Genomic DNA, 22,669 nt, shown 5'->3' with positions numbered 1-22,669 from the left:
ATGTCTAGTTCTCTACCGGATCCTAGCAATGACCATAAGACCCACATTATTCGACCATGCTGAATATCAGTACCTATCCCTATGTACCACCAAGGCACTAATTCTCAATGCCGCAACTTGCAATCCACCCCATCACTATGCCTTTTGTTGTGATTCTATCGTCATCATCTCTGAACCATTATTTAACTAATAGGATAGATTAATACAACAAAGTAATAAACCTCTCAGGGTGCACGGCTAGGGCTGGTCCTGACTTTTGACTTTTTAGGGTCTCAGTGCAAAACTAAATATAGAGACCCTTTATCATACAATATATATATATTATGAATAATTATCACAATATTTAAATTGCATTAAAAATAATATTTATATAGAAAATATTATACATGTTACCTTAAAAATTTAGAGATAGAGGCCCATAAGATTTAGGGGTTTAAAGCTACCGCACCTCTCGACCCTCTAGGATCGGCCCTATGCATGGCTGCCCGCACGAGAGGCACAGACCTACGGCGGAACCACGATGCAAACAAACCTCCACCAACAGAGATGAAAAGTTGTGAGAATGAGATGTCGCCGCTCGACTAGAGTTAGTGTTAAAGCAAGTGGCCAGCAGAGAACCTTGGCGACACTAACCTAATGTTCAACGATCGAGGCAATAGACCTTCCCCATATAGTTTGTTTGTTCTCCTCAAAATATGTCTATATTTGCTAAAAAAGAAAAATATAAAATTAAACTGATAAGTTTTGATATTTTTTGCCCCATTGTTTTTACTGTTTCTCAAAAAGAGACGCCGTCGAAAAAAAAAAAGAGAAAAAGAAAACCAAACCGACGCGCCCCACCGCTTGCAAATCGTCGAGCAGCCGTGTGGTGTGCACGTAGCGAAGCGAGCCCCGCCAGCTACCCGAACCGCACCCAACTCCGTGGGACCCACCCCCTAACGGAACCAGTGGATGACAGGGTGGGTCCACAAGGAAGAGTGCGTCCAAAACTACCCTCCTCTCCGCGGCCGGTGTGCGCTGACCTCCCCGGTGACTCTGACCTCCCTCCACTCCTCGTCGGTGGGCGGCTCGCCCCGCGCCGCGCCGCCCCGCCCGTATAAAACCCCTCCGCGCGTGTGGCCAACGGGGAGAGGCCAGCCGGAGAGGAGAGGGAAGGGAAGCGGAGGAGCGAGCAATGGGGGACTCCAGCTCGAGCGGCTCCGTGTCGGTGGACGTCGAGCGGATCTCCTTCGCCGGCAAGGTCCGTGCCTGCTCCGTTTCTTGGTTCTTCTCCGTTCGGGGATTCTTTCTTCTTTTGTTTGCTTTCGAGAGATTTTGGTTTTGGGCTTGAGTTTTGCGCTTACTTCTCGGAAAGATACAGTGTTTGTGTTTGTTTCTCTCATGTTCTTCACCGACAAGTTCTCAACTTTTTTTTTTGTTAATTCGGCTTCAGGCTTGCGGTCGTTTTGCTCCCAAGCTGTTCCCTTTTTCTTGGATTGATTGATTCCCGTTGCTGCTGTTTACTGATGAACAAGTATGCGACTCCAATTCTGCAGGAGCATCAGGTGAGGACGAGATGCGGTTCGCTGTCCGTCGCGGTGTACGGGGACGAGGACAAGCCGGCGCTCATCACGTACCCGGATGTCGCGTTGAACCGTGAGTAACAAACACCGGACCATATCTCGCTCTCGTTGGATTCTTCCAAGAAATGGTTAGAATTGATCAGAATTCAGCGGGTCACGCTATCACTGTGAGGGCTCATGTGTGCTGTCCCATTTCTTTTGTTTTTTTGACAGACATGTCCTGCTTCCAAGGATTGCTCTTCTGCCCGGAGGCCGCGTCGCTGCTGCTCCACAATTTCTGTATATACCACATCAATCCTCAGGGGCACGAGGTCGGCAGTGTCTGTGTGTTGGGACCGCGTGATCTTGAGTTACTGTTGGTTTGGTTGCTCACATGATCATTCTCATGACATCTGTTAAGATTCCTGCAGTTAGGAGCGGCTCCAATTCCATCCAATGTGCCGGTGCCATCTGTTGACGATCTCGCCGATCAGGTCGCAGATGTGCTCGATTTCTTCGGGTACTGTGTCGCGCCATAGTCCAAGTTCATTCATATTGTTTTTGAACTAGTGGCATTTGACATATAGCTGCTCTTCATTTTTTTCAGTTTAGGATCTGTGATGTGCCTGGGTGTCACAGCTGGTGCCTATGTTCTCACTTTGTTTGCAGTATGTGTTTCGGTACACTATGAAATTTATGACAAAATCTTACCTTTGAGACTGTGCTAATAGGGAATTTGCTTTTTCTAAATTGTCACAGACGAAATACCGGGAGAGGGTAATAGGCTTGATGTTGGTCTCCCCTGTATGCAGAGCCCCATCTTGGAGCGAATGGTTATATAATAAGGTGCCTTCATGTTTCAGTAAGAATGACCATTTTCACTCATGCCAAGTCATGCAAATGATTAAGTGTAGCATTTGATGCACCAGGTATTATTAAATTTGGTTTATTATTACGGGACTCGAGGTTTGGTCAAGGAATGCTTGCTTCAGCGGTACTTCAGCAAGGTAACTTCAGAGCTCACTATTCTCAGTTTGTCTTCTTGCAATTTGTACATCATGGTTTTGTTCACTGTCTTGCTGATACATTTTCCACAGGAAGTGCGTGGCAGTGGTCAATATATTGAATCAGACATTGTACAAGCGTGTAGAAGTGTTAGTTCCTTATTTCAAAATCACAAAATTCCTTTATGCTTTGTCATTTCAAATCATAAACTCAAGGTGTTATTTATTTTTATTATGCAGTTGCTTGACGAGAGGCCGGGCGAAAATATCTGGCGGTTTCTTCACTCGATAAATGAGTATGCATTATCTCCTTTCATCTTATTTTCTAGTCAGTGGGAATAATTAATATCTGGGAACTCATATAAACTACACTATGTCAGGAGGCATGACTTAACAGATGCACTGAGGAAACTGCAGTGTCGAACACTGATTTTCGTAGGAGAAAACTCGCAATTCCATGAGGATGCCATCCACATGACCACAAGGTTGGACAAGAAATATTGTGCCCTAGTTGAGGTAATATATGGATCCATTATGTGCCATTATCGATTGGAACACACATGAATGGAAAATGTACTCATGATTGCTTCATGTGTTGATTGCAGGTTCAGGGCTGTGGCTCCCTTATAACTGAAGAGCAGCCATATGCTATGCTGATGCCAATGGAGTACTTCCTCATGGGGTATGGACTTTACAGACCATACCAGATGAATAGCAGCCCACGCAGTCCACTAAGCCCATGTTGTATATCACCAGAGTTACTATCTCCTGAGAGCATGGGAGTAAAGCTGAAGCCGATCAAAACTCGAATAGCTGTGGATTTCTAGGACAGGCGAATCTTAGCGGTCAGAATGAACTACTCAATTTACAGCTCAGAGAACTAAAGATAGGCCTGGGCTAGTTGGATTGAGTGTAGAGATGCAAAATTTGTTCGTGCATTGAGTATGTACCTCGCAAACAACCTTTTTTTGTTTGTGTATATAGCCTATAATATACAGTTCTACATCAGCAAGACAGAACAGAGGGAAACCTGTAGTGGGGATTGTGATCAGGGTGGTTCTTTGTTCAATTTGTTTTTGTAGCCAGAAATCAGCACAAAATGTACGTTCCAGAATAGTTTGAGACAGACAATAAGAATCAATCAACCTAGGTTTCAGATTTTATACCAACAAAGTGTATCATATCTTGTTACTGTTTTGTCTTGTTGGGAAGGCTTGCTATTGCATTGCATGAACCCCTTGGTTTTGATGAGCTCCCTTCATACATACATTCCAGGTCATTATTGCATCATATATATATATCCATCTGAATTATGATTGGTGACCCAAGCAATGCCCAAATTTCCAGTTCCACTTATTCACTGAAGAATTACCAGCGGTAAATCTGACGAAGAATCGTCGGCATTTTATGCTCCTGACAGCTTCCTTGGCCATTTCAACTATAGTTGGACCAGTACTCAGCTACAAGCTTGCAGAAGGCAGAGTCCTCATTTTCCATCAGCCTTGATGGTCTGTCATACTCTATAAGTTTTCCTGCAATCAAACAAAGGCCACCGAATTCATTCAAAGACAAGTACTCATGATCCATTTGCTGAATCGCTTCAACACAAGCATTTCTCTGAAGAAACATGGCAAATCGATATTCTTGACAGAATGACATGTGATGCTTTCAGAGACAGATGCTTACCATAGGAAAGAACCATGACCATATCACTGTCTGTGACAGTAGGAACCCTGTGGGCTATGGTGATCACTGTGCACCCTGAAAACTCCAGCTTGATGACTCTCTGCAGGACAGCGTCGGTGGCGGAGTCGATGGACGCCGTCGCCTCGTCGAGGACCAGGATCTTGTTCCTCCGGAGGAGAACGCGGGCCAGGCAGAAGAGCTGCCGCTGACCGGCGCTCCAGTTCTCCCCATCATCGCTCACTGGGAATTGAAAGGTAGACAGAAAATGAGGATTTTCAGTGCAGCCACACTTTCTCTGACAAACCTCTGAATATATTCAGATGCAGAAGGTGATGACTTTTGCATCTGCTTATGAGCCAAAGTTTGAATTTTCAACCTTAAATTTAGAGTTCATTTTGAGTTTTTTTCAAAGAAGTTTATTTTTCTAGATCACTAAGAATACGTATATAAAAGTTTTATTCACAAATTATTTTTCGCTTACAAATATACCGCTCGACCTTTTCTATTAAAAAGCCAAATAATCACCCCAGTACGAGGGAATCTGATTCTGGACTCACCTGGTGACTCAAGAAGTCCAGGAAGGGCACTGATTGTCTTCTTCAGCTGGCACTTATCTAAAGCCTGAGATAAACTAATTCATCAGAAAACAAGATTGAGAAATGTGGGTTAGGCCCAAAACTATATCAGTTTTTCTATTTTTCAGTTGTCTGATCTTTTCTTATCTATCAGTCACCTAATCGGTTTTGTGAACATGCCATAAAAGGATTTACAAAAAATTGTTTTGCTCACCTCCCAGATATCTTCATCAGTGTGCTGACCCAGAGGATCAACATTGCTCCTCACACTGCCTCTGAAAAGGGTTGGCTCCTGTGGGATGATGCTGAGCTTCATCCTCAGGTCCTTCAGCCCTATGGTGCAAATGTCAACATCATCGATGAGAATTCGCCCGCTGTAAGGGTCGATAAGGCGGAACAATGCGCTCAGAAGAGTCGTCTTCCCGCTCCCGGTTCTTCCAACAACTCCAATCTTATGCCCTGCTGCAAATGTACAGGTAATTCCGCGCAGAACCGTAGGCGCATTGTCGCGGTACTTGACCTTACAAACAAGGACATAGTATTAGTATTGTGCAATATATGAGAGCAAACATTTAATTTGCTGCCTTTAAAATTTCAGATAATTACTCTTAAATTCTCAAAATCTATCCTTCCTGCAGATGGCCATGAAGGGGGAGGCCTTCTGTCACTGATAACAGCAGGTGGCTCAGATGGCAGGTGCATGAACTGTTTGATTCTCTCCACGGATATAATGTAGTTTTCCAGGTTTGAGTAAAATCTTGTCACAAACACTTGGGCAGAAGAAAGCACTAATGCATAAGAGAGACAGAGCCCAAGGTATCCTGCAATCATACAAATGACACCTCAGGCATGGCCGCATGAGTAGTCTGCACTTTTTTTTGGAAATCAAGACTTCAGCACTGAATTATGTACCTGGAGCAACTGCTCCCTCCGGAAGCGAGACAAGGAGGATGGATGATGCAACGATAACCAAGATTTGTAGGGCCTCGACGCGCAGAAGCACCCACTCCAGTGCTGCATTTGTGTAGAAGAACAGTGTCGCATCTGTGTCAATGAGCTGAAGATTTGTCTGAATAAACCTCTTTGTTTCAGCAAAGGCTCTTATGGTGATCACTCCCAGCATCGACTCGGCTGCGTAGTTCATGACAGGTGCCTTTGTAGTTCCATTGATCCTCACCAGCTCCCTTGCTGAGGCAATGTAGTATTTCTGCAACATTAGCATTGTTTACATTACCTTTGACAACCATGCACAGGGATCCCAACGAGGAGTTCAGAACTAAAAGAGATGATGTGTTCACCTGGATGTACAACAGTGCAACTATGACAGGGACAGCAACAAGTACAACTTGCCATGTAACAAGGATCATGATAAGTATGGTTGTCGCTATTTCGATTGAGCCAGATATAACAAAGGTCATCGCAAACGGGATGTCGAAGTCCAAGATGCTCAAATCTGACGAAGCCTGCAGAATTCAGACAGAGAAAACCAAAGTTTACAACAATGTCTGAAGAAATGACATTGACAAATTGAAGATGGTGGAACATTTTCTTTACCCTGGTCATGATTCTCCCTGTGGGAGTGGAATCAAAGAACAGCATGGGTGCCTTAAACATTGAATCCATGAACCCGGTAAAGAACTCCTTCGATGCTTTCAATCCAAAGTATGCAGCAATAAGGCTCCTGACATAAGCAAACAGGCAGCTAACAGTTGCCATCGCTGCATAAACTCCTACCACAACTGTAACACTGAACTGGTGGTTCTGAATCGCCATTGCAAGCCAGTAAGTTGCTAGGCATTGCAGGCCGAAGAACGCGCACTGCGTGACCAGTATCATGCCAAGGAGGAACCAGCCCTTTGACACTGAAACATAGTCCTTGTATGGTTTCAGTCCAATCTCTCCCAGCTCCCTCCTCTCCTCTTGTGTCAGCTGGACTGATACCAGGTTACCAGTGGAGATTTCTGCCTCGCTGTTCTGCTGTACCACTGATACCTGGCACTGAAACGCGCCGAGTTCTTTCGCTCCTTCTCGGCGATCATCAGAGTCCAATGTTGTCTTTGAGTCCTTGTGAGCATTCACAAGCTGTTCAAATGCCGTGCCAGGTTGCAGTAGCTCCTCATAAGTTCCTTCCTGAGTTATCTCCCCATTTTCCATGACCTGAAGAGAGAGCAATTTTCACATTATTTAGTGCTATGTAATTTCTTACAGTATACTAATGTGCAGACACCAAACTCACCAGGATTTTGTCAACCTTGGAAAGGAACTCAACTTGATGTGTGACAAGAATGACTGTCTTGTTCTCAAGGGCTGCCATGGCACAATCCTACAGAGAGAAGGTAAAAAACACACGTATAGAGTGATCCTGAGCTGTGACAGTGGCTGACTGAAACTGAGATGAAACATTCTTTACATTGAACAGGGTTGCCGCGGTATGCGCGTCGACGGCGCTGAAAGGATCGTCGAGGAGGTAGACGTCGGCGCCATTGTAGACGGCTCTCGCAAGCTGGATCCTCTGCTTCTGCCCTCCGCTCATGTTCAGGCCTCGCTGCCCGATCTCCGTCAGGTCACCATAGGGGAAGTTCTCCATGTCCTTGTCCAATGCACAGCACCTGATGGCCCTGTCATACTCCTCGCTGTTCATCGGTTTGCCGAACAGTATGTTGTCGCGCACCGTGCCACTCTGGATCCATGGCGTCTGCGGGACGTAGGCGATCGATCCACGCAGAGCTACCTGAATAAACATGAACGGGCAGAGGGAAACGCGGTTCATCATCGTCGTCAGGTGAGATGATTGACGTGTTTTTGGAGAGAATTTTTCATTCAGAAATGTGCAATATATCTGCTGCAACATACTGATCCTGACATTCTTGGTATCTCGCCCAGCATTGCGCAGAGCAGCGACGATTTCCCGGCGCCAACCGGGCCGCAGACGGCGATCTTCTCGCCCTGCGCTGCGGTGATGCTGATGGATTTCAGGGTGGCGATGGCCTTGCTGGGCTCCCAGCTGAAGACGCCATTGTCGATGGCCATGACCATGCCGGAGCTTGTCGTCCTGTCGACGGCGTCGTCCTGGAACTCGTCCTCCATGAGGAACTTGCCGATGCGGTCCAGCGACACCTTGATCTGGATCATGACGGAGAGCACCTCCGGCAGCATCCTCATCGGCTCGGAGATGACGCGGAGGGTGGCGAGGATGGTGAACACCACGGCGGCGTCCAGCGGCGCGCTCTGGAGCGCGGCCGTGCCGGCGAAGATGACGGCGGAGATGATCGTCGGCGACATCCAGTAGAGGGCGCTGCCGTAGGCCTTCTTGACCTGCGTCTCGGTGAGCCAGCGGACCTCGACGTCGCGCAGCCGCTGCACCGCCTCCCTGAACGTGTCCTCCCACGACTGGAGCTTGATCACCTTCATGGCGTTGAGCACCTCCGCCGTGGCGCGCTGCCGCTCGTCCTGCGCCTGCATGAACCTCGACTGGTAGCGCTGCAGCATCTTGGCGACGGGGACGTTGAGCACGCCGCAGGCTGCGACGGGGACGAGGCCGGGGAGCGTGCCGGTGCCGACGGTCCAGAAGAGCAGCGCGATGGCGAGGGCGAGCTGCACCGGCATGCTCCACCCGAGGTGCAGCCAGTACGGGAACTCGCCGAGCCGGTACGCGTCGACGGCGATGTAGTTGACGATCTCGCCGGCGGAGTTGCGCCGCCGCGCCTCGCTCGACAGCCGCAGCTGCTTCTCGAAGACGGCCGCCATGAGCGCGGACCGCATGCGCATGCCGAGCCGCCTCGCCTCGAAGAACCAGTGCCTCTGCGACAGCGACTCCACGAGCTTCATGGCCACCAGCGTCGCGATGAGCCCCATCCCGGTGGCGAGGTCCCGCTGCCGCCGGTAGGAGTAGGAGACGAAGCAGTAGAGCATCACCGGCATGGCGCCGAAGGCCAGCGTCCGGAGCAGCGTGTACAGCGCCGTCACGAGCAGGTCCTTCTTGTAGCACGTCGCGAGCACCGCGAGCACCAGCCTGCTCGTCCCCTTCTCGCCGTCCGACGTCCGCGACGACGAAGCTCGCCGCCGGTGCCATTCTTGCAGGAATGCGTTGCACGCCTGCGCCGCCTCGTCGCCGGCGTCCAGCGGCGGGACGTCGCCGAGGCCGAGCGGCTTGGAGTACCCCAGCCGCAGCAACGGGTCCATCCACAAGAACAGCAGGCGGCTCAAGAACCCGGCCTCGCCGAACAACGCCGACCGCTCCCCGCCTCTCGCCGCCAGCAACGGCTCAGTCTCGCCGCCGCGGCCGCCGGCGGTGGCGGCGGCTGCACGGCGCCCGGCTCTGCCAACAACGAACGCGCACACGAGAAGCACGACGCTGACGAGCCACGCCGCCACATCAACCACTGGCAGCGAACTGACCCCCCTCGCCGCCACCACCTCCAAGCCGAACGCCGTCCTCATCGCCGCCATCGCCGCCCACCACGCCATGGCGGCGACCCCCGACAGCCTCGTCGGACGGACCACCACAGACACCGAGACGAGCACCCACACGCCACCTCCCACGAGGAGCTCCGCCACTCCGTCTCCGGGCGAAGAAGCAGACGACGACGGTCTCAACGCCCCCAGACAGATGCACGCGACGCCAAGAACCGCGCAGCAAGACGAAGCAACGAGGCACAGCCATGGCAGGTCCTTCGCGCCAACCAAAAACTGCTTCTTGCAGGCAGCGATCACCAGCGTCAGGAGGTAGAAGACGAAGAGCACAACGTTGATGAGATCGATCAGGTTGGCATGGAAGCACAGAGATTCCTGCTCCACACTGAGATCCACCTCACATGCCGATGCAATCGACCAACCCAACAACCCTGCAGATGAACACAAAAAACAAAACTTGCTCAGATATGGTACAGCTCCATCGATAAAATAAACTGCAATGATGCTGCCAAGAAGACACGAACAAGATTAATTTCAAGCATTAAAAAAATATATACGATCATGCTTCATTGGGCCAAGAAATGAAAGGAGAGGATGACTAGCTTGATGGCGATGAAATTGTTTATTTGGTTAGGTTAGCTAGCAGCTACCTTGCATGGTGCCAAGATGAGACGCCATTGCTGCGATTGGGTTTGTCCCTGTGAGGTTTGCTCATCAGTGATGCGCTGCCATCTCGAATGATTTCTTTTGTGGAGCTCGCAGGTTTAGCGTATCGGTCCACTCTTTTTTATTGGTTTTTATTGCCTTTTATTTTATTGTTTTCTGCCTCTTAAGGTTTACTACTCCGTCCTATAATAACCTCATTTTTCGCTTTTTCGTGTCTAATGTTTGACCATTCGTCTTATTTGAAAAATTTATACAAAAACTTAAAAAAATTAGTCTCGTTTAAAGTACTATTCATATTTTATCATCTAGTAACAATAAAAATATTAATCAAAAAAATTCAAATAAGACGAATGATCAAACGTTAGACATGAAAAAACGAAAAATAACGTTATTATGGGACATAGGTAATAGCATATATATATATATATATATATATATATATATATATATATATATATATATATACACAGCTCTTAATTTGTCGTTTCTGAGTAAATATTGGCGAGCACAAACTCAAGAGGAACACAGCTTGGAAAAAAGAGGTTTCTCGTATCGATATGGCGTAAACAACACCGGAGAGTGTCATTGATTAGTGCCATCACGTTCTCCATGCTAAGGGGTGAAATTACCTGCTTGTCCACTCATAGTTCCTCTCTCTTTACTCATAGTTTTCATTTCAAATGAGGTGGCTAAGTTCAATTTTTAAATTTTTTTACTATGGACGATTTATAAAGTATTCACTTGGAAGCATGTAAACTACATATATAGCAAATTAATTCAACAAAAATAATATCTTGGTTGATATTTTTCATATATATTGTAATAGAAAATAGTGATTAAATTTGTCTTTAGAGACCGTATCCCTGTCTAAAATGGCAAATATTATGGGACTAGAGGGAATACTATAGTAGTCGTAAGTCGTAACCCTGTCCAAAATAGCAAGTATTAAGTTGGCAACAATCGTGATGGTATATTTAGGCCTTGTTTAGTTCTTAAATTTTTTTTCCAAAAACATCATATCGAATCTTTGGACACCTAAATAAATCATTAAACATAGATGAATTAAAAAACTAATTGCACAGTTACGAAAGAAATCTTGAGATGAATCTTTTGAGTCTAATTAGTCCGTGATTAGCCATAAGTGCTACAGTAACCAACATGTGCTAATGACGGATTAATTAGGCTCAAAAGATTCGTCTCGCAGTTTCTAGGTTAGCCGTGAAATTCGTTTTTTCATTCGTGTCCGAAAACCCCTTCCGACATCCGGTCAAATATTTGACGCGACACTTCTCCCAAAAATTTTCTCAATCTAAACACCACCTTATAAGCTGAGTAAATTTCAGAAGACTGCAAATATCTTGTCAAAGCTATCATTTCGTAACTTTCCCCATGTCATATCTTTTTGGTCTAAGGCCTTGATTAATTCCCAAATTTTTTCTCCAAAAACATCGCATCGAACTTTTGGACACCTAAATAAAGCATTAAACATAGATGAACCAAAAAACTAATTGCACAGTTATGGAAGAAATCTTGAGACGAATCTTTTGAGCTTAATTAGCCCATGATTAGCCATAAGTGCTACAGTAACCAACATGTGCTAATGACGGATTAATTAAGCTCAAAAGATTCGTCTCGCAGTTTTTAGGCTAGCCGTGAAATTTGTTTTTTCATTCGTGTCCGAAAACCCCTTCCGACATCCAGTCAAATATTTGACGTGACACTTCTCCCAAAAATTTTCTCAATCTAAACACCACCTAAGTCCCTGTTTAGTTTCCAATTTTTTTTCAAAAACATAACATCAAATTTTTGGAGACCTAAATAGATAATAGAGCATTAATATACATGAATATTAAAACTAATTACACAGTTATAGTAGATATCGTGAGATGAATCTTTTGAGCTTAATTAGTATGTGATTAGCCATAAGTGCTACATAGTAACTACATGTGCTGATGAAGTATTAATTAGGCTCAAAAGATTTGTCTCGCAGTTTCTTGGCGGAATCTGTAATTTATTTTGTAACTAGACTACATTTAATACTTTAAATATGTGTACGTATATCCGATATAATGTTTTTAAAAAGATTTTGCAAACTTAACGAGGCCTTTGTTCACACGCTTCAGCCATGTTCGTGCACCAAAATGAGTGTTTTAAGTTCATAATTATGTCAACCTCACAAGTTTGTGTACATACAATTTACTCTACCAAAAACATATTCATTATGAAATTTCATTTGTTCCTATACTTGACACAACTTGGCATTTTTGTACAAATCAAATTTGGTGCTATTTATAAAAAAATATTACAGTGCTAATTTTTTTTTGTAATGCACATGGATTTGATTCATATGCAAACTAAACCAAACTTCTAAAATATCTAATATTGTCTATTCCAATTTCCCTGATTTTTGATGTAGAATTGAATTTCATGCAAATCTTTTTTTTTTGATCTTTTAAGTTTATATTCTAGATTCTGATGATTCTATACTGTATTATAGATGTGAAATGCTCTTTTTAAATATAAGTATTTTTAGTGCACCCATACTATATATAATTTATTATAAACTTCTGGTACTGCAAGTATGCCACAAAGGCCATTAAGTTACTTATTTTTGGGGAAGCAACTTCAGTATTTAACTATTTGCCATTTTTATGTTTGCATCCTCTTCAAATGCCCATCTTATATTTGCACTTATAGAATTGCCACTTGTGAAAAAAAATTCTTAATTATTTGCCACTTTTGACCATATAGAGGCACCATGTAGGACTGACTACGTGGAGAGGGATGTGAAAAGACCAAGATACCCCTATTATCCTAGCAAAAATAGTGTTATCTCCCTGATCAATTCCTCATTCCTCATTTTGTTTCATTGTTAAATTTACTGGTCATGTTCGGTATAGGGTTAGCTAACTGTGTGGAAACTGTAACGGTGGATTACTATATGATTAATTAATTATTAGCTATAAAAAGTTAAAAATAAATTAATATAATTTTTAAAATAACATTTTTGTAAAAACTTTTAGCAAAACATACATACTTTAACAATTTAGAAAGCGTGCGCGCGGAAAATAAGATAATCTGGTTTAGTTAACTTATCAAAAGAACGCGACCTTAGTTGTTCCTGTTATACTCATGAATTATTTGAAGTGTTTCATTTTTCCAATATACTATTGTATATGCTTACATTAATTTCACTTGATTTATTTATGATTAATTGATAAATTATAGTAACATGGTAGTTGTCTATTTGCTGTGTTTTTTGGGGATACATTGGGTAAAATGGTCTTTTTATGTCCACCATCATGCTATCACTCTTGTGTGGCGCTCCACGTCATTAAAAATGGCAAATAATTAAAGATGTTTCTCTCACCGGTGGTAATTTTGGAAGTGCAAATGTAAGAGGAGCACACAAACCTAAAAGTAGCAAATATTTAAATTCCCCAAATTCATGGATGCATAGCTCCCCTAGGGGCGATGCAACACATACATATTTAGACAGATCCTTTAGTAAAATAGTAATTATTTCTTATGTTTTTATGTACTTCCCCATCAAAGAATAACTTCATTTTCATTTTTCTAGTTCTAGAGCTGAAACAACAATTTTCTTTTGGGACGAACAAAGTACCAAGTTGAGATGAAGTCATCAAAATGACCCCGTTGACCTTGGCGATGTTGTATTTTGGATATGTCCCTGGGCTCTCCTAGGATTAGAACCCCTAATTTAATGATTGTGTACGTCATAATTGATGCAAAACATAAGAATTACTTTCATTATTAAGGAAAAAAATGTTAGCATTAAAGTAAGTACTCCCTACGTGTGCAAATACATGACGTTGGTCAGTTAAAAATTAAACTAAGCAACATCAAACCAAAAAAAATGAGGGCAGTATCTCCTTTCCCCTCTAATGCTCACAGACACCAATAATTAATAGGGACAATTTCGTTTATATCAAACATATTCTAATACTGATTTTACTTCTCTTTTTTAGGTTTTATTTTTATCCCTATTTTTTAAAAGTGAACCAACACTCTACCCCTCTTTTGGATGGAGGGACCTAACAATATTAACTTGGAGGTTAAAAGTACTCTTTTACCCTTTCTTGGGAATTTTATTTTTACCATGTTTTTTTTCCGGTTGTTGTATATATATTGGTGTGATTTACAACGGAAGACAAAAAAAAGCAAACGACAAAAAAAACAAGGCTAAAAATAAAATTCCCGAGAAAGGGTAAAAGAGTACTTTTAATTCCCAAGTTAACATCATTAGGTCTATCCAAAAGAGGGGCAAATTGTTGGTCAGTTAAAAAAACATGGGTAAAAATGAAAACCCTAAAAAAGAGAGGTAAAATTAGTATTAGAATCCGAAACAGAGGCAAGAATGGAATTGCCCCTAATTAATACTACCTCCTTCTCTAAATGTTTGATGTCGTTAACTTTTTTATAAACGTTTTACTATTTGTCTTATTCAAAAAATTCACATAATTATTTTTATATTATTTTAGTTATTATTAAATATATTTTTATGCATATATATATATATATATTTTACATATTTGATAAGAAAATATTTAAGACGAAGAGTCAAACATTTATATAAAATTAAAAACATTAAATATTTGGAACGAAGGGAGTATTTTGGTGAAAAGAGTGATAGAGACTAAGGGACCAATTCAATAGCTCCTATTCGGTGTCTTTGCCAACTTAGGTACATATCTCTTCGTATCCAGTGACTAAACTAATGCCATCGTGAATCATAAGGAGCCGTAGTAAATTTTACCAGGAGGTGTCATACAATGAGGAGGCAGTACTGACAATGCCATGTATACGGCCGCGTTCGGCGATGGATACTACTGGACCAGATTTTTTTATATGCATGTTTTTTAAACTGCTAAACGATATATTTTTTAAAAATTATATATATATTAAATTCAAATTAATCTATTTTTTATTTTTTTAGTTAATAATTAATTAATCATATATTAATATGCTATTATGTTTTTCACACTGGTTAACAACTCAGTTGCCGAACAGGGCCGTAGTACTACAAAATGATGACATATGTACACTGTGCGATGTTTCAATTGAAAATACCATGTGCACACTGAGAAACAAAAAAAAGGACAGTTCATGATGTGGATATATAGGTACAAAACTGTGCCTTACTATTGCACAAGCTTTTCATTTATATATATTTCATGTGCAAATTGAATATTGAGTGGACTCTTTTGCATGGTGACAATTATATAGGCCATTGTGCCTTACATTTCCAAATACCTTTTTCATAATTTTGTACATATTTGTTTGTACTTTGGCACTTTATTAATTATTGTAGAACCTTTCCAAACCAAGATACCACATCAGTGTCAATACACATAACACCTTGATCCTGGACAGGTACTGGGCTGACTGTTACATATTATTATTTCCTTGGACACAGCTCCAAAAGCATTAGGTTAATTTTCTGTGACTGTACGTGGAGATTGCGATTGTTGGTTTTCCCCACTGATGGAGATAGTTAGATTAATCAAATGCCTTTTAATTTAAGAAACTTGATTGACGACTACGGCGTCACCAAATTATGTGTGGAGCCAATTTATTGCTCTGCAAATAAATATTGAAGTTATTATTTAAAACTTTTGCAATTGGCTGTCATCTTGAGATCTTTTGGATCTATAGTACTAAATATATTGAGCCTCGACACTTATTAGTTGATCAGTCATATCCAATGAACTTAATTTTACAATTGAACTTGGGGGACTTCCATGTACTCTTATTTTCAGCGCTGGCTTTTAACCCCCCCTCTCTTTCTATATAAAGTTATCCATAAATTCCTTTTTTTTTCATTAGTTGCTTTACTTATTTTTCCATGGCCAATCAAATATAGCAGAAACAACCAGAGCCATAGAGGATAATATAGATAAGCAATTTATTGATGCTATGTTATCAGTATTAGTGGTGAACCAACCATTAGTACTGGTCAAAACTCACTATCAGTCGACTAGCAATGATACTACCCAGTAATACTCGATTTCATCCCCCCACAAAACACTTGGCACATCACCGTCTCATGTTGCCTAATGTGGGCATCGGATATAAACACTACACACTTAAAGTTGTGCGGATCCAATGGTGAGGGAGACGACAAGAACGTTACGACAGACTTGGACCATCCTCTAAGAATAGTAGATAGTGAGTGTTGAGACAATGAGATGATGTTGATGACAACATGTATTCATCATCGATGATGGCGTACACAAATCAAGGAACTAGTCGTACAACCCTCGTGAGCACCAACGACATGTTTGTTCCTTAAAGAAGTGAAACGTTAGCCACCCTTGTCATCGCCTATATCTCCTTCATTTCTATTGGTTGCACCCTTTGTTGTTGTCGTTATTACTGAATCTCGAACTAGTCAAATATAACCCTCGATGTATTCTATTCATCGTCATTGCCCACACCATACCCAGTGAAGCGGTTCCCAGACTTCTTGCACCATATTTGGCAACCAGCGTATGACTATCACCTCTAACCCACTCCTAATCATGGTCGCCACACCATTAGTACACCGCACCTCTATGCCACTGTTGCTTAAATGGGCTAGGTCCAATTAAGTTTAATTAATTAAAATCCCATTAGCCCACAATAAATGGTAAAGACAATAATACCACATTAGAGATTTAAAGTGGAGAATTGCAACTTAAATAGAGAGGCATAGGATACTCTTTGTTGACTAGTTGAGATAGAGGGAAGACCACCACACGCGCACGCGCCGAGCTGAGCTAGCCGGTCCGGTCCGGTCCGAGGCGTCATCCTTTTGCAACGGCCGGGAGTTTGGAAATAAACCCGAATCTTCGTGATTGTCTCTAGTAACATCCACAACGATAGTTGCGCGATGATCACGTAACGGAAAGGAAACGTGGGGCGCTGAATTCGGTTTCCATCCACTCCTTCTTCCTGAGGTGAGGCCAGAAGTGAAGAAAGACTCCATTTTTTTGCTTCTCTCTGGTTCACGAGTTCTTGCGCTGCTCTTCTGCTTTCCCCGGTCCCATCACTTGCGCCCACGAGTGATGGAGACGAGCAGGCCTCTGGAATTCCATTGGCCAGAGTACCTGCATGGGTAGGCGGGTGCTAAGATTTTTGGAGAGTGCACTCGCCCGACTGCTCACTGCACAACATCCTCGTCATGTCAATTGGTGGCGGCAATGGTGGTGCGCACGGTGACGACGACGGCAGCGGCGCACACGGCAATGACAACAACGGAGGCACGCACGGCAACAATGATGGAAACAACACCAACGGAGGCAGTACTGTATCAAACACCAGCAGAGAGTCATTCTCGTACCGCTACTCTCCTGTTCTTTCTGTTCTTAGATTTAACCTGCCTGCTAGCAATGGTTTCATTGCTAGATGATGATTAAATGATGGTTTATGCTTATTATATATTAAGCATGTTGTTAGATGTTCTGCTCTGATTCGTTAGATTATTCTATATGAATGTCATGCATGTAATCATATTATTTTAGATTAAAGTATATCGAATTATGACAATATTTTCAACTGCCACTACACTAGCACTCCACGTCCGCTGCACCTTGTACCACCATGGCCACCAAATAACTTAGGGAGATATTAATGGCTAGCAGAGAAGGAGACGAGGAGTTGGCTGGAGTAACAGAGGGGGAGGGAGAGAGAGCAATGAAATTATTGAGAGAGTAAGAGGTGCAAGTGATTTGAGTGAGAGAATACAAGAGAGGGAGCGTCTTAGGACTTTTCATCTAGTGTATACTTGCCTTGCTCGGTTTGGCCTATTTCACTGTGGTTTTTTTATTGCATGACGGCCATACCAACCTTTATAAGTATTGGTATTAGATGAACCGGCCACGATCAACATAACTTGGATGGGTGCATGTGTACCGACACAGATTCCTTGCATTCTCCTGACAAGCAATGTCACTATTGCTCCATCAAGTTGTCTCAATTGTTAGTCGTGCTAAACGCGATGCCAACTCCAGAGTCCGTACTACTCACTCTGTTCCAAAACGTAAAGACATATAGTATTTAAAATATGTTCCAATTAATATGCATACTATCTCACTAACCGTATCTCGTTTATCGAGTGACACCAGATTAGTTTTCTTTTAATCTTAATCTCTATTAGACAACCTATAAATACTTAATTATACGTTGGATAAGATGGAACAGGGTTCATATACAATTGGTTGTAAGTTCCAGCTTCCAAGGCAGGAGGAGTAGACAGGCAGACAGCCAAAGCAACAACTCCATGATTATAGTGGTGGGTCCATCATTTGCCATTTCCCTTTCTACTGCACTAGCTCCATGCAGATACGAGCCCGTAGCTCGCTTAGATTTTGGCTTTTGGAACAGCATCAGCCATGCCTCTAATTCTTAATTTGCTAGGCTTGTCATGATCTCACTGCCGTTTCTTTGCAACTGTTTCCATGTCCCATATATTCCCTTCACACGTTTGTTCACCTTTGCATTTCTTAGATATTATATAGTCCCCAAACGTGCCAACGTCCTCTTAATTTCTGTCGCCACTTATATACTCAATTCGGTCTTTTTTTTTTACCGACGGCGTTAGCTTTTGAATATATATTTTACTATTTATTTTATTTAAAAAAATTTATATAATAATTTTTTTTGTTACGATTTGATTTACTACTAAGGTAACTTTATATGATTTATAATTTTATATATTTAGAAAAAATTGAATAAAACAAAGGGTCAGACGTAAATCTAAAAGTAAACCGCGTCAATTAAAAAAAATCAGAGGAGTCTGTTATATTACTAACATGCATATACACTTACAGTTGTTTAACACAATAAGAAAGTTGTTGACACCCAAACTCAACAAAAGTGTTCTACTCTTTGCCACAGGCCATGCATTATATTAAAGGTCTTAGGTATGTATATAGGATGTTTATTTTTTAATGTTTGGTTATCTTGGTTTGGGTGATGTGTGATGTGTGATGTGGCCAGATCATCGACTTGAGTGGTTGGGTTTGCTCCCAAATGATTAATTTGTTCCCAGCCTTGAGAACATGCAAGTTGATGATCGATGTGGAGCACAGTTCAGAACGTGGGATTGCCCTAACCCATCGAATTAACCCATTTACCTTAAGCTGCTATCGAAATGAAATTTACAGTCATGACTTTAGTATAGTCTGGCCCCTTGAACAATTTGCCCATAACAATCTTCAAATCATATGATCGAGTGGTTGGTCCACACAATTAGAGGCAGATCATTTTGGCTTGTAACTAGGGGTAATAGAGACAACATCATAAGACAAAAATAGTGACCTGTGTAGACCGTGGGGTCGACGATTAACTTTTTTAATCTGGTTGGTCATGGACCAATCTATACATGCCAGATTATGAGATAAAAGCATGTTATATACTTATTGGTCCAAAATCGAGAGACGCTGGCTTAACCGGGAGAAAGCCTTTCTCCACCTTCTAAAGATAGTCCATGAGGTGAGACACTCCTCCGTTTTAAATTAGTATCACTCTCCCTAAACTTTCAACGTGGAACTGTTTCTAACTATACTTATTAATGAAATTCACTCAATTATAAATATTTCTCCAAGAGAGGTTGTCGGATTATATATAGAGTTTAACGCAACCTCTAACACTGTTAAAATTCCTAGTTGTAACAGTACTATTGCGGCGTCGACGTCGTTCCGTAATTTCACATAACATTTATAACATATACATGGATCACTGCAGCTTGGAGCTGATTAATAATGTGGTTATAGCAATATGACAAGGAAGGCAACTGCATATCGATCACTGGCTATATATCCTGATAACATGATGCACACCAATTGGAAAGAGAGAAACTAACGCCATTGCTGACCTCACTGCTGCCGTCTTCTCACAGAGAACTTCTCTAACAGGAGAGACACGTGTGCATGGATGGATCACGATGGGAGAGCGAGAGCCCAGTGCTCAAGATCCACTTTGCGACTAATCACAGCACCACGAGGAGTGTTGTTCCAACGACTTGCAAGACTTGTCGAGCTAGTCCTCATTTTTGTCTCTTGCTCTCTTCTCCTTATCTTCTTTTTAACCTACAGGCATGGAACTTATTCCTTATGTAATAGATTATTCGCTCCGTCTTAAAATAAAACTATCTTGGTCTTTGGTCTTTTTAAAAGTAATTCAGACTAAATTAAACAATAATTATGATTGGTTGAGACTAAAAAGTTTAAATGAAAACATTACCATTGGTTGCGACTAGGAGGTACGTACAATAATACTCCTCTCTGTCTGAGTTAACAGTTACTTCTCTATTTTATTTTAAGATATATAAATGAGTATTTTTTCTATCCTTGAGTAGACATCATGAGATATCACTGTTTTCTATATAAGATACTAAAAGATACTAAATTTTACATGGAAAACAGTGATACCTTCTTATACCTTCTCAAGGATATTAAAATTGCTTAAATACTAGAACCAGTTATTTTCATACGAGAGAAGTAGATGCATATTCATGGTAGATTCGGTAGATCGTTCAACAAAGAAGAAGGAAGATTCGTCCGCTGTCCAATCAGACTATAGTTATGACGTGGATATATTACATGAAGCATTACATGAAGCAGCCAATTATTATCAGGCGTGCATTTATTATGATCTCTGACGAGCCAATTAAATGTGCAGGTGGCCAATCTTCTCTCTTGATCTTTTTAATTTAGGTGGTGTTTAGATTAAAAAATTTTTTGGAAGAAGTGTCATGTCAAATGTTTGATCAGATGTCGGAAGGGGTTTTCGGACACGAATGAAAAAACGAATTTCACGGCTAGTCTAGAAACCGCGAGACGAATTTTTTGAGCCTAATTAATCCATCATTAGCACATGCTGGTTACTGTAGCACTTATGGCTAATTATGGGGTAATTAGGCTCAAATGATTCGTCTCAAGATTTCTTCCATAACTGTGCAATTAGTTTTTTGATTCATCTATGTTTAATGCTTTATTTAGGTGTCTAAAAATTTAATGGGATGTTTTTAGAAAAAAAATTTAGGAACTAAACAAGGCCTTAATTTCTTGCAAGGACCAGCTGACACTTTCTAGTATCTGACACTAAAAACTGAAAAGCTATGCTCATTTCTCTTCTGTTTTCTAAGTGATTTCCTAACTTTCAGTAACTTATATTTTATTTTGTGAAAACAATCAAATTAAACATGATATTAAGCTAGGATGTGTGCGTGAATTTTCATACTTCAACTTCTCTACTTGTTAGCTACAACTATGCTAGCAACAACAAACACTAGATTGAGGGTTGATGGATGGTTGAGGCTAGGACCATGGTGTCCTCATAATGAGTAGAGGTGTGTCGTCGTACCCATGTACAAGAAAGTAAATGATAAGTGGTGGTGGCGAATTGAGTGAATACAATGCTACAGAAGATGGTGAAGAGGTGGATAATGCCTTCTCTCCTCAACATGCTAAAAGAGGATATATGGTCCCATTGTAGGATTTGCTAGGGTAGCATATGATTCTGAGAAACATACTTTAATAATCTAAAAATCTAAGTTTCATAGCTTTTGATTTATAGTTTATTTTCTTAATTATATCCACTTATTACAAACATCTTGAAAATATTAACTATTTTGAAGGTTGTGGGGAGGGCTAGAGATTTTGGTAGAAACCGTGGTCACTGGAATCTTGCCCAGATAGGGCTATAGTTTACTTATGGGTCACATACATCTAATGGTTTAGAAAGTGCATAATATTTGGAGTGCTCCATAAAAAGTTATTCCCTTCGTCCCAAAAAGGGATTATTTTGGTAAAAGAAATTAATTTGTCCCAAAACAAGTGACTATTTTAGGACTTGAGTAATTCCAAAAACCTTGCTATCTTTCTCTTGATACCAAAATTTGGCAAGCTTGAAGAAAAACATTCTTCTAACGGACTAGTCAAAATATCAAATGGATCCACTTGCCATCTGGCTTGCCAATATTGTTCTATCCCTTGCCAAAGTCACTTGCCGAACTCGACCAATGCAAAGACTCCACTAAAGCCTTTGTCTGCTGGCTTCAGTCGACGTATCCACCCACCGAGGAAGAGTGTTGTCGCCATCTGCTGCCTGTCGCCAATAGCGCTCATGCATCTATGGCCATCGTCCATCTTGGAGCACATGTGCTACTCACCCGATGCCAGCACCTAACACCTCCGCCTGTCGGCCCCTAGAGCAGCATCGCTCCTGCACCTCGATGCCTCCGTCCTTTTGCACCCACCCTCTTCTGCCCTTCTCATTGTTAGTTGAGGTCGAGATGGAGGCAATGAGAATATGGGTGACGTCGATATTGCAAACAAGGTGGAGATGAGGGGGTGATCAGTGACGTTGTTCCCTTTTGCACCTTACACTCCTATATCGCCAGTAGTCTACCCTTTACACCACTCCCTTCTACTCAAGCCTGGAGTGAAGCAATGGTTGGTTGGTCTCCAAGGAGGAAGATGGGCTGAGAGACTGATGTATAGGCCCCACTGTCATAAACTTATAATGAAGGGCATAAAAGGGGAGGCTATTGGAGAATGTATTAAATATGGAGAAAAAATGTTTTTCCAACTTGCCAAATGGGTGAATGAAGAGCGGAATTTTGATATGTCATTGGAGATGATCTTGTAAAGAAAGAAATGAGAGCAAATAGAGACATGCACGATGGTCGTACAACATTCCGTCACTAAAACACTAAAAGGGTAAAATAAATAGGAACAAGGATGTCATTTTACTTTAGTATTCTCTCCATTCAAAGTAT

General features: G+C 41.9%; 2 protein-coding genes across 2 annotated transcripts; one reads left to right on the top strand and one right to left on the bottom strand.

The window, feature by feature from the left end:
- The first annotated feature begins 1,044 nt into the window (after positions 1-1,044).
- LOC102719672 (protein NDL1-like) lies at positions 1,045-3,708 on the top strand. The gene is made up of 11 exons (XM_006654075.3): positions 1,045-1,240; positions 1,536-1,635; positions 1,776-1,873; positions 1,973-2,061; positions 2,149-2,209; positions 2,301-2,387; positions 2,471-2,548; positions 2,639-2,695; positions 2,786-2,841; positions 2,926-3,061; positions 3,151-3,708. The coding sequence occupies exons 1-11, from the start codon at positions 1,175-1,177 to the stop codon at positions 3,370-3,372; spliced, it is 1,050 nt and encodes a 349-aa protein (XP_006654138.1). The 5' UTR covers positions 1,045-1,174; the 3' UTR covers positions 3,373-3,708.
- Positions 3,709-9,983, bottom strand: LOC102715942 (ABC transporter C family member 8-like). Its single transcript, XM_040523838.1, has 12 exons — positions 9,870-9,983; positions 7,660-9,650; positions 7,217-7,537; positions 7,043-7,129; positions 6,361-6,963; positions 6,105-6,269; positions 5,719-6,013; positions 5,413-5,627; positions 5,021-5,326; positions 4,789-4,852; positions 4,232-4,471; positions 3,709-4,077 (listed from the first exon to the last, which is right to left on the bottom strand). Exons 1-12 carry the CDS (start codon positions 9,895-9,897, stop codon positions 3,980-3,982), a joined length of 4,413 nt encoding a protein of 1,470 aa, XP_040379772.1. The 5' UTR covers positions 9,898-9,983; the 3' UTR covers positions 3,709-3,979.
- Positions 9,984-22,669: the final 12,686 nt, after the last annotated feature.

The sequence above is a fragment of the Oryza brachyantha genome, chromosome 5, assembly GCF_000231095.2.
Source record: "Oryza brachyantha chromosome 5, ObraRS2, whole genome shotgun sequence".
NCBI lineage: Eukaryota > Viridiplantae > Streptophyta > Magnoliopsida > Poales > Poaceae > Oryza > Oryza brachyantha.
The sequence above is the reverse complement of the archived record's forward strand: the minus strand, read 5'-3'. Positions and strand labels throughout refer to the sequence as shown.